Genomic DNA, 12,622 nt, shown 5'->3' with positions numbered 1-12,622 from the left:
TTTTCACAAAGGATTTAGGGCAGCTTGCATATTTATAACAAAATAATAGAAATGGAAAATTGGAACCACAAACAAGAATAAAAATGTCTATCACGAAGGTTGATCTGGCCACCATGGAGATTCAAATTTGGTGCTTAGCGCTTCCCTGGTGGTGCAGTGGTTAAGAATCCGCCTGCCAGTGCAGGGGACATGGGTTTGCACCCTGGTCCGGGAAGATCCTACATGCCATGGAGCAACTAAGCCCGTGCGCCACAACTACTGAGCCTGCGCTCTAGAGCCTGCGAGCCACAACTACTGAGCTCACCTGCCACAACTACTGAAGCCCACGCGCCTAGAGCCTGTGCTCCACAACGAGAAGCCCACACACTGCAACGAAGAGTAGCCCCCCTCTCCGCAACTAGAGAAAGCCCGTGTGTAGCAACGAAGGCTCACGCAGCCAAGAAGAAAATAAATTTAAAGAAAAGAAAAGAAAATTGTACAATTAAAAAAACAACAACAAAAAACAAATTTGGTGCTTAGCTTCCTGAAAGCCAGGGTGAAAAGTATAATGGATAACATGATTCTCATCATACAAGTCCTGGAAAGAACAAATCCATCCTTCCTGGCCTTGAACTCTTAACTGAAGGTTCTCCCATGGGACTACTTAGGATAAGGTAATCCTTCCTCAGCCCTGAGCGTTCCTTGCTGGAATTTCTCGTGTACATAAGTTAACTTCGGTGTTTTGTTAAAGGGTAATTTTTGAAAAGGTAAAATCATGACCCGCATACAAATATAAAATAAATGTGGGTAAAAGATTTCATTAATTAATGAGCAAATTAATAAGATGTAATAACCAGGAGAATACAAAGAATCACAGATATAAGCAATGCTGAAATTAATTTACAAATACATGTACGACTAGATTGTTGCATTCCACAGACACAATTAATTTGAATTTATATGAACAAGAATCACTTGCGTTATTATTTTTAATTTTTCCTGTTACATACTAGAAAAAGAGGGAAATTTGGGCTAGATTAGGCAGTAAAGGAAGTGGCAGAAGAGGAGGAGAGCCTTTCACCGTGAAGCTCTGGGAGAATGAAGGGACAGTGAAGACTGCCCTCACTTCAGATGCTAATCGCGAGTCTCAGGTTGACACCTGTACTTCTGACCAACTGGCTACCAGTCAGAGGTTCCCACAAGCTCTTCCTCGGGTTTGAAACTTGCTATAATGGTTCACAGAACTCTGGGAAACACGCATTTACATTTACCTGTTTATTATAAAGGATATAATAAAGGATACAGATGAACAGCCAGATGAAGAGAATACCCAGGGCAAGATCCAGAAGGATCCCAAGTGCAAGGGCTTTTGTTTCTGAGGAGTTGGGGTGCATCGCCCTCCTGGAACGTTTGTGTTCACCAGCCCAGAAGCTCCCTGAACCCCATAGCTTGGGGGTTTTTATGGAAGCTTTATCATGTAGGCATGATGGAATATTAACTCAATCTCTGACCCTTCTGCCCTCCCTGAAGGTTGGGGAGGTGGAAGTTCCAACCCTTTAACCACACCTTGATCTTTCTGGTGGCCAGTCCCCATCCTTTTTTTTTTTTTTCTTTTCTAGAAATATGATCATTGATATGTAAGCAAAACTTTTTTTTAAAATTTTTTAATTTAATTTTATTTATTTTTTATACAGCAGGTTCTTACCAGTAATCAATTTTATGCACATCAGTATATACATGTCAATCCCAATTGCCCAATTCATCACACCACCCCACCCCCCACCACCCCAGCGCTTTCCGCCCCTTGGTGTCCATACGTTTGTTCTCTACATCTATGTCTCAATTTCTGCCCTGCAAACCGGTTCATCTGTACCATTTTTCTAGGTTCCACATATATGCATTAATATACAATATTTGTTTTTCTTTTTCTGACTTTGTATGACAGTCTCTAGATCCATCCACGACTCTACAAATGACCCAATTTCGTTCTTTTTTATGGCTGAGTAATAATATTCCCTTGTATATATGTACCACATCTTCTTTATCCATTAGTCAGTCGATGGGCATTCAGGTTGCTTCCATGACCTGGCTATTGTAAATAGTGCTGCAATGAACACTGGGGTGCATGTGTCTTTTTGAATTATGATTTTCTCTGGCTATATTCCCAGTAGTGAAATTGCTGGGTCATATGGTAATTCTATTTTTAGTTTTTTAAGGAACCTCCATACTGTTCTCCATAGTGGCTGTATCAATTTACATTCCTACCTACAGTTCAACAGGGTTCCGTTTTCTCCATACCCTCTCCAGCATTTGTTGTTTGTAGATTTTCTGATGATGCCCATTCTAACTGGTGTGAGGTGATACCTCATTGTAGTTTTGATTTGCATTTCTCTAATGATTAGTGATGTTGAGCATTCTTCCATCTGTATATCTTCTTTGGAGAAATGTCTATTTAGGTCTTCTGCCCATTTTTGGATTGGGTTGTTTGTTTTTTTAATATTGAATTGCATGAGCTGTTTATATATTTTGGAGATTAATCCTTTGTCCATTGATTTGTTTGCAAATATTTTCTCCCATTCTGAGGGTTGTCTTTTCATCTTGTTTGTGGTTTCCTTTGCTGTGCAAAAGCTTTTAAGTTTGATTAGGTCCCATTTGTTTATATTTGTTTTTATTTCCATTACTCTAGGATGTGGATCAAGAAAGATCTTGCTGTGATTTATGTCAAAGAGTGTTCTTATGTATTCCTCTAAGAGTTTTATAGTGTCCGGTCTTACATTTAGGTCTCTAATCCATTTTGAGTTTATTTTTGTGTATGGTGTTAAGGAATGTTCTAATTTCATTCTTTTACATGTAGCTGTCCAGTTTTCCCAGCACCACTTATTGAAGAGACTGTCTTTTCTCCATTGTATATCCTTGCCTCCTTTGTCATAGATTAGTTGACCATAGGTGCGTGGGTTTATCTCTGGGCTTTCTATCTTGTTCCATTGATCTGTATTTCTGTTTTTGTGCCAGTACCATGTTGTCTTGATTACTGTAGCTTTGTAGTATAGTCTGAAGTCAGGGAGTCTAATTCCTCCAGCTCAGTTTTTTTTCCCTCAAGACTGCTTTGGCTATTTGGGGTCTTTTTTGTCTCCATACAAATTTTAAGATATTTCTGTTCTAGTTCCGTAAAAAAATGCCATTGGTAATTTGATAGGGATTGCATTGAATCTGTAGATTGCTTTGGGTAGTATAGTCATTTTCACAATGTTGATTCTTCCAATCCAAGAACATGGTATATCTCTCCATCTGTTTGTATCATCTTTAATTTCGTTCATCAGTGTCTTATAGTTTTCTGCATACAGGTCTTTTGTCTCCCTAGGTAGGTTTATTCCTAGGTATTTTATTCTTGTTGTTGCAATGGTAAATGGGAGTGTTTCCTTAATTTCTCTTCAGATTTTTCATCATTAGTGCATAGGAATGCAAGAGATTTCTGTGCATTAATTTTGTATCCTGCTACTTTACCAAATTCATTGATTAGCTCTAGTAGTTTTCTGGTAGCATCTTTAGGATTCTCTATGTATAGTATCATGTCATCTGCAAACAGTGACAGTTTTACTTCTTCTTTTCCGATTTGGATTCCTTTTATTTCTTTTTCTTCTCTGATTGCTGTGGCTAGGACTTCCAAAACTATGTTGAATAATAGTGGTGAGAGTGGACATCCTTGTCTTGTTCCTGATCTTAGAGGAAATGCTTTCAGTTTTTCACCATTGAGAATGATGTTTGCTGTGTGTTTGTCATATATGGCCTTTATTATGTTGAGGTAGGTTCCCTCTATGCCCACTTTCTGGAGAGTTTTTATCATAAATGGGTGTTGAATTTTGTCAAAAGCTTTTTCTGCATCTATTGAGATGATCATATGGTTTTTCTTTTTCAATTTGTTAATATCATGTATCGCATTGATTGATTTGTATATATTGAAGAATCCTTGCATCCCTGGGATAAATCTCACTTGATTATGGTGTATGATCCTTTTAATGTGTTGTTAGATTCTGTGTGCTAGTATTTTGTTGAGGATTTTTGCATCTATATTCGTCAGTGATATTGGTCTGTAATTTTCTTTTTTTGTAGTATCTTTGTCTGGTTTTGGTATCAGGGTGATGGTGGCCTCATAGAATGAGTTTGGGAGTGTTCCTTACTCTGCAACTTTTTGGAAGCGTTTGAGAAGGATGGGTGTTAGTTCTTCTCTAAATGTTTCATAGAATTCACCTGTGAAGCCATCCGTCCTGGGCTTTTGTTTGTTGGAAGATTTTTAATCACAGTTTCAATTTCATTACTTGTGATTGGTCTGTTCATATTTTTTATTTCTTCCTGGTTCAGTGTTGGAAGTTTATACCTTTCTAAGAATTTGTCCATTTCTTCCAGGTTGTCCATTTTATTGGCATAGAGTTGCTTGTAGTAGTCTCTTAGGATACTTTGTATTTCTGCAGTGTCAGTTGTTACCTCTCCTTTTTCATTTCTAAGTTTATTGATTTGAGTCCTCTCCCTCTTTTTCTTGATGAGTCTGTCTAAAGGTTTCTCAATTTGTTTATCTTCTCAAAGAACCAGCTTTTAGTTTTATTGATCTTTGCTATTGTTTTCTTTGTTTCTATTTCATTTATTTATTTATTTTTAAAAAAAAAATTTATTTATTTTTTGGCTGTGTGGGTCTTCGTTTCTTTGTGAGGGCTTTCTCCAGTTGTGGTGAGCAGGGGCCACTCCTAATCATGGTGAGCGGGCCTCTCACTGCCGTGGCCCCTCCTGTTGCGGAGCACAGGCTCCAGACACGCAGGCTCAGTAGTTGTGGCTCACAGGCCCAGCCGCTCCGTGGCACGTGGGATCCTCCCAGACCAGGGCTTGAACCCGTGTCCCCTGCATTGGCAGGCGGACTCTCAACCACCGCGCCACCAGGGAAGCCCTATTTCATTTATTTCTGCTCTGATCTTTATGATTTCTTTCCTTCTGCTAACTTTGGGTTTTTTTGTTCTTCTTTCTCTAGTAAGGTTAGATTGTTTATTTGAGATTTTTCTTGTTTTTTGAGGTAGCCTTGTATAGCTATAAACTTCCCTCTTAGAACTGCTTTTGCCACATCCCATAGGTTTTGGATTGTCGGGTTTTCATTGTCATTTGTCTCTAGGTATTTTTTGATTTTCTCTTTGAGTTTGTCAGTGATCTCTTGGTTACTTAGTAACATATTGTTTAGCCTCCATGTGTTTGTGTTTTTTACATTTTTTTCCCTGTAATTGATTTCTAATCTCATAGCGTTGTGGTCAGAAAAGATGCTTGATATGATTTCAGTCTTCTTAAATTTACTGAGGCTTGATTTGTGACCCAAGATGTGATCTATCCTGGAGAATGTTCCGTGTGCACTTGAGAAGAAAGTGTAATCTGCTGTTTTGGGATGGAATGTCCTATAAATATCAATTAAATCTATCTGGTCTATTATGTCATTTAAAGCTTGTGTTTCCTTATTAATTTTCTGTTTGGATGATCTGTCCATTGGTGTAAGTGAGGTGTTAAAGTCCCCCACTGTTACTGTGTTACTGTCGATTTCCTCTTTTATAGCTGTTAGCAGTTGCCTTATGTATTGAGGTGCTCCTATGTTGGGTGCATATATATTTATTATTGTTATATCTTCTTCTTGGATTGATCCCTTGATCATTATGTAGTGTCCTTCCTTGTCTCTTGTAACATTCTTTATTTTAAAGTCTATTTTATCTGATATGAGTATTGCTACTCCAGCTTTCTTTTAATTTCCATTTGCATGGAATATCTTTTTCCATCCCCTCACTTTCAGTCTGTATGTGTTCCTAGGTCTGAAGTGAGTCTCTTGTAGACAGCATATATATGAGTCTTGTTTTTGTATTCATTCAGCAAGCCTGTGTCTTTTGGTTGGAGCATTTAATCCATTCACATTTAAGTAATTATCGATATGTATGTTCCTATTACCATTTTCTTAATTGTTTTGGGTTTGTTCTTGTAGGTCCTTTTCTTCTCTTGTGTTTCCCACTTAGAGAAGTTCCTTTAGCATTTGTTGTAGAGCTGGTTTGGTGGTGCTGAATTCTCTTAGCTTTTGCTTGTCTGTAAAGCTTTTGATTTCTCCATCGAATCTGAATGAGATGCTTGCCAGGTAGAGTAATCTTGGTTGTAGGTTCTTCCCTTTCATCACTTTAAGTATATCATGCCACTCCCTTCTGGCTTGTAGAGTTTCTGCTGAGAAATCAGCTGTTAACCTTATGGGAGTTCCCTTGTATGTTATTTTTCATTTTTCCCTTGCTGCTTTCAATAATTTTTCTTTGTCTTTAATTTTTGCCACTTTGATTACTATGTGTCTCAGCGTGTTTCTCCTTGGGTTTATCCTGTATGGGACTCGCTGTGCTTGCTGGACTTGGGTGGCTATTTCCTTTCCCGTGTTAGGGAAGTTTTTGACTATAATCTCTTCAAATATTTTCTCGTGTCCTTTCTCTCTCGTCTCCTTCTGGGACCCCTATAATGCAAATGTTGTTGCATTTAATGTTGTCCCAGAGGTCTCTTAGGCTGTCTTCATTTCTTTTCATTCTTTTTCTTTATTCTGTTCCACAGCAGTGAATTCTACCATTCTGTCTTCCAGGTCACTTATACGTTCTTCTGCCTCAGTTATTCTGCTATTGATTCCTTCTAGTGTATTTTTCATTTCAGTTATTGTATTGTTCATCTCTGTTCATTTGTTCTTTAATTCTTCTAGATCTTTGTTAAACATTTCTTGAATCTTCTCGATCTTTGCTTGCATTCTCTTTCTGAGGTCCTGGATCATCCTCACTATCATTATTCTGCCTTCTTTTTCTGGAAGGTTGCCTATCTCCACTTCATTTAGTTGTTTTTCTGGGGTTTTATCTTGTTCCTTCATGGGGTACATAGCCCTCTGCCTTTTCATCTTGTCTATCTTTCTGTGAATGTGGTTTTTGTTCCACAAGCTGCAGGATTGTAGTTCTTCTTGCTTCTGCTGTCTGCCCTCTGGTGGTTGAGGCTATCTAAGAGGCTTGTGCAAGTTTTCGACCAGTCCCCATCCTTAAGTCCTCCAACCCTCAGTCCTCTAACCCCAGTCACCTCATTAACTTATAAAACACTCATCACCCCAGGCATTCCAAGGGCCTTAGAAGCTCTGGTGTCAGGAACCAGGGTCAAAGACCAAATATTAGAACAAAAGATCCTCCTAGCACCCCATCACTTAAAATGCGTTTCAGGAGCTCTGTGTCAGGAACCAAGGCCAAGATCAAATATATATTTCTTATGGTGTCACAGATAGGAGGAATCACAAATGTGCAGTTATACAGTCACAAAATTGGAAAGATAGCATATGCTGAGTTGGAGGTGTCTCCTATCTGTAGTAAAGGAAAGGGGTTTATAAACATCTTACTAGAAATGTAAATTAAATATAATCATAAATTAAAAGTAACAATTTATATAGTCATTACCTGTTACTATTCACTTAAGATATGCAAAATATCATTGGTGTTTATTCTGAAGTCAATATTTTATAAAGACTTCCATGGATTTTCTGACTGTGGTATCCCTAACATTACATATTTTAAGTTTCTGAACCTGAACTTTGCTTTTGAGGTGGTTTTCAGCAACCAACTTGCCAAAGGTAATATTCTACACTTCATAAATATATCACATTTTGGGGAGACTTTAAAATTCATAAAGTGCCTCATAGTAGCTGGAGGAAGTAGGTGTGATGTTTTAGTTTTATAGCCGAGGAAACTGAGGCTTGTGTAGCAAACACTACAAGCAAGACTTGCCTTTTGCGTGCCGAGCCCTTCCTGCTAAGGGGTTGACAGTGTTTTAGGAGCCTGTTGAGGGCAGCCCTCGGGCTACTTCTTCTTGCCCTTGTACGTTTGCATCGAGCCCCACAGCCCAACTAGCTATTTACATTTTCAGACCTTGTTTAGAATTTGCTGCAGGGATTTAGAGACTTTCTCTGCAGTGACTGAACATCCAGTAAGATCAGCATTTGGGGGATTGTTGAACTTTACTAGAGGCCAGCACTGTTGTATGGAAATAGGATCTGAACCATATATTTAATTAATTTTCTAGTAGCCTCATTAAAAAGTTTTTCAAGTGGACTAATTTTAATAATATATATTTATTTCACTCAGTATGTCCAAAATATTAACAGTTTAACATGTAATCAATATGAACAATTAATGAGATATTTTACCTTCTCTTTTTTGGTACTGTGTCTTCACAAACTAGTGTGTATTTTATGCTTATAATGCAATTCATGTTGTACTAGCCACATTTCAAGTATCACTGGCCACAGATCTAGACCCAGGTGTGTCTCTTTGTTCCTCTTTTCATTCTCATCAATTTGTGACCCTGAGCTTTGCCTGCTCTTTCATGGGTTTTACTCTTTTCACCCCTGCTGCTTCCAACACAGCTTGTACTTACTGTGGCTTATTCTTGGGATTGCTATGAATTGTGGTCTAAACTATTTTCTCTTCTAAACCCAATTACTATTTGTCAGTAAAGGGCTGATGTCCTGGTAAGAGGCCCTCAAGGAGACTGTTGTCTGAGAATTAGGCCTCTCTGGAGAATGTTTCCATTTCTCTTCTTCAAGTGGAGTCTGTTGAGATGAGTGTGGATTATTCCAGTTTGTATATTGAGAACAGTGGATTTTATTTTGAATTTTAGAAATGAGTGGGATCTGAGAGACAGAAAGAATGAGAATGAATGTTGTGCTTAATATATTGAGAAGTAAAATACCTGTTACAGATGATAGCTTTGTATTCACACATGTTCTTTAAAAAATGGATTGAATTTTAGAAGACAAAATATCTCATTTGCTATGCTGCTAGGTTAGTTCTATCTCTGCTAGATTAACTGCTTAAACATATTGTGTGTGTGTATGTGTGTGTGTAAAAATACACATGTGCATCTAATAAAAATAATTTCAGAGTAACTTTATTAAAATAATTTCTTTTCAACTTCTCATTGCAGAAGAATCTGGGCAGTGAACAAATATCCCAGTGCAGTTATTTAAAATTATAAAATTTAAAAATATAACCTTTCAGTATGTTGATCTACATTGGTATCCTTTATTTTTGCTAGAAACTGAGATGAAGATGCTCAAAATTTACCTGAAGAAGCCTATTAATATCAGAAACAAAGAAGTGATGAAAATAGAAATTCATTTTGAATTGCAATTCAACATAGCCCAAGCTTCCATTAAAGCTTTAGGAGATGAGAAACAGGTGGCATGTTTAATTCTTCTTGATTATTTATCAGTAAATATGTTTTAGTATGTTTTCATGTCTCTTACATTTCCATGTTAGGGTTTTTAAAATTGAGATATAATTGACATAAAACATATTAGTTTCAGGTGTAAATGATAATGATTCCATTTTTGTATATATTGTGAAAAAATCACCACAATGAGACTAGTTGACAACTATCACCATTGTTAGAAGTTTTTTTTGTGTGAGAACAAAAAAAATTTAGAGAATTTAGTCTCTTAGCAACTTTCAAATATGCAATATAGTATTAACTATAGTCACCATGTTGTACCTTACATCCCCATGACATATTCATTTTATAACAGGAATTTTGTACCTTTTGACCCCCTTCACCCATTTCACCTACCCTCAACCCCCTCCTCTGGAACCACCAATCTGCTCTCTGTATCTATGAGCTTGTTTTTGTTGTTGTTTTTAAGATTCCACATATAAGTGAGATCATATGGTATTTGTCTGTCTCTGTCTGACTTATTTCACTTTTCATAATGCCCCCGAGGTCCACCCATGTTGTTGCAAATGGCAGGATTTTCTTCTTTTTTATGGCTGAATAATATGCTGTTTTAAATATAGATAGATAGATACGCGCACATATATGTGAATCCAGCTAAATGTTTGTCAATTTTGTTTATATTTTCAAATAACCAGCTCTTAGTTTCATCGATCTTTTCTCTTGTTTTTTTTAGTGTCTTTTGTTTATTTCCTTGTTTATTTCCATTCTGTTTTTCATTTTCTTCCTTCTACTAACTTTGGGTTCATTTATTTTTTTTTCTAGTTCCTTGAGGTGTAAAGATATGTTGTTTATTTGAGTTCTTTCTTTTCTTTATTATTATTATTGTTTTGGTCACTCTGCACAGCATGCAGGATCTTAGTTCCCCAACCAGGGATTGAACTTGTGCCCCCTGTATTGGAAGCGCAGAGTCTTAACCACTGGACCACCAGGGAAGTCCTTCTTTTCTTTTCTGATGTGGGCATTTATCACTATGAACTTCCCTCTTAGAACTGCTTTTGCTGCACCTCATAAGTTTTGGTATGTTGCATTTCCATTTTCATTTGCCAAAAGGTTTTTTTTTAATCTCTTTTTTGATTTCTTCATTGACCCATTGGTTTTTCAGAAGCGTTGTTATTTAATCTCCATGTATTCGTGAATTTTCCAGTTTTCTTCTTGTAATTGATTTCTAGTTTCACACCACTGTAGTTGGTAAAGATGCTTGATATGATTTCAGTCTTCTTAAATTTATTAAGACTTGTTTTGTGACCTAATATATGATCTATCCTGGATTCCATATGTGCTTGAGAAGAATGTGTATTCTGTTGCTTTCCAGTAGAATGTTATGTATATGTCAAGTCCATTGGATCTAATGTGTCATTTAAGGCTGATGTTTCCATATTGATTTTCCATCTAAGTGATGTATCCATTGATGTAAGTGGGGTATTAAAGTCCCTTCCTATTATTGTATTGTTGTCTATGTCTCTTTAGGTCTGTTAATAATAAATTTTTAAAAGAATTACTGCTTTTGAAAATCATGTGATTTTTGGTTTGCATTTCAGGTGAGGCCTGACCAGACGAAAATCTCCTCAGACCTTTTTGGTGAATTTGAGAAAGAAGACACTGAGATTCCTAGCAGCCACGAAAGAGAGATAGGTATGTTGGGAAATAACAAAATTTCTTACCTGGATTCCGTAGAGAAGCAATGATAAAATATTACTTGAAAGAGGTCACTGAAAACCTGTGGTCATATAGGAATAATTAATGTGTTACTATACCTTTGGAGAAAGAAAAGTTGCTGATTAAACCTTGAATTATTTTCTCCACCTGATACAGTCTGTCATGGGGTCAAATGGAAATGACAAAAGAGAAATTATGGTGGGGTGGCAGGAGGCAAGTGTGTAGGGCCCTGTCTACCCACAAAGCTGGCCCTGCACAGGTTACATATCTCTTATGAGTTAGACCCAAGAGCAGTTTTCCAAGTTGTCCATAGCAGGTCCTAATTACCAGCTCTTACCAAAAGATGGTGATGTACTAGCAGTATGAATCTCATGAAGAGCATTTGGAGGGTGTATGCAGCATCGTGTACGGATATTGTTACCATTCTTCATTGCTCTTTTCTTAATGTGTATAGACCAAGCAAAGGAATCTACCGAGCTGGCAGAGTTAACCAGTGCTGAAGATAACCATTGCCTAACAACTCTCCCCTTAGATAACCAGTCTGAGCCTGCTGTGAGTACAGGGAACTGGGGACAAGATTCTGAACTGTATCCACCGGGATGCTGGCAGGTGGAAACTGATTCTCCGGCTTGTTGTCCATTTTCTCCTGGTCAACCATCTCTGTTTTTCCGCTATCCCCTCCTTTCAATTACTTTTGTCTGCCGTGTTTATTTTTTCTCGACTTTCACTCATCTTGGCTCTCCCGCGGAATGTGTCACTTTGGCTGGCTTTGCCTCATTCCCTCATTTGGGATCTGGAGACTGAGTGTGGGGAAAGCAGCCTAATGTTTGGAATCAGACCTGGTTTACACTTACTGATTGTGGGAACTTGGGAAAATTACTTAACGTCATTGAGCCTGAGGCTTCTCATCTATAAAACAAAGGTAATAGCTGGTTTACAGTGTGGCCCTCTTAGGATTAAAAGCATAATATACATAAAGCACCTAACACACTGCTTGGCATATATTGGTGTTCAGTCCATTTTCTTATGTTTGATTACATGGACATGTTATACAGAAATGTGGTAGTGTTATGATTTTTTTAAAAACAAATACACCAAAGATTATTCCTCCAGATAGATTGTCTTTTTGGGAACTTGTACATATCTCCACAATTATGATGCTGTGGAAGACATTTTTGTAAGTCTTCCTTTCATGTTTCCCTTAGTAACTCTGAGACACTCTGTGATTGTCTTTGATGGTGGCAAATCTTCTGAGGGTGGATATTGATATTTACGGAACAGCCAACAGTCATTTGGAGCTAAATCTAATGAACAAAGAGCCTGATATCCTACTATTTAAATGCTTTTCTTTGGAATTGTAAAAAATTTCATAGACAACATAATTAAACTTAGGTATATATGTTTTTCCTGCAGCAAACAAATACAGCTGATAATTCACCTGAAAAATCGAAACTGGATGATACACAAAAAGGTTAGATTTTTTTTCTGTCCTAAGACTTGAATGGTATATTTAAATGTTTACTTGAGATGCTTAATAATTTTTGTTTTTCATTTTCATGCTTGGAAGTTACTTCAAAACTCGAGCATTCTTTAGATTTACAAGAACCATCAGCAAAAACGCAGGTTCCTAAATTAAATGATACATCTAGGTAGGTGATTTTCAAAACTCATAAACCATGTAGAT

General features: G+C 37.2%; 1 protein-coding gene across 1 annotated transcript in view; it reads left to right on the top strand.

The window, feature by feature from the left end:
* The window catches only part of SYCP2L (synaptonemal complex protein 2 like), a 74,044-nt gene that overhangs the window by 22,342 nt on the left and 39,080 nt on the right, over positions 1-12,622 (top strand). The window contains exons 15-19 of the mRNA XM_082347710.1: positions 9,088-9,230; positions 10,821-10,914; positions 11,393-11,490; positions 12,352-12,409; positions 12,506-12,587. Of these exons, the coding sequence (XP_082203836.1) occupies positions 9,088-9,230; positions 10,821-10,914; positions 11,393-11,490; positions 12,352-12,409; positions 12,506-12,587 (475 nt within the window). The remainder of the gene's footprint in view (positions 1-9,087; positions 9,231-10,820; positions 10,915-11,392; positions 11,491-12,351; positions 12,410-12,505; positions 12,588-12,622) is intronic.

The sequence above is a fragment of the Balaenoptera borealis genome, assembly GCF_965194805.1.
Source record: "Balaenoptera borealis genome assembly, chromosome: 12".
Classification (NCBI taxonomy): Eukaryota; Metazoa; Chordata; class Mammalia; order Artiodactyla; family Balaenopteridae; genus Balaenoptera; species Balaenoptera borealis.
This window is presented reverse-complemented; position numbering and strand designations above follow the sequence as displayed.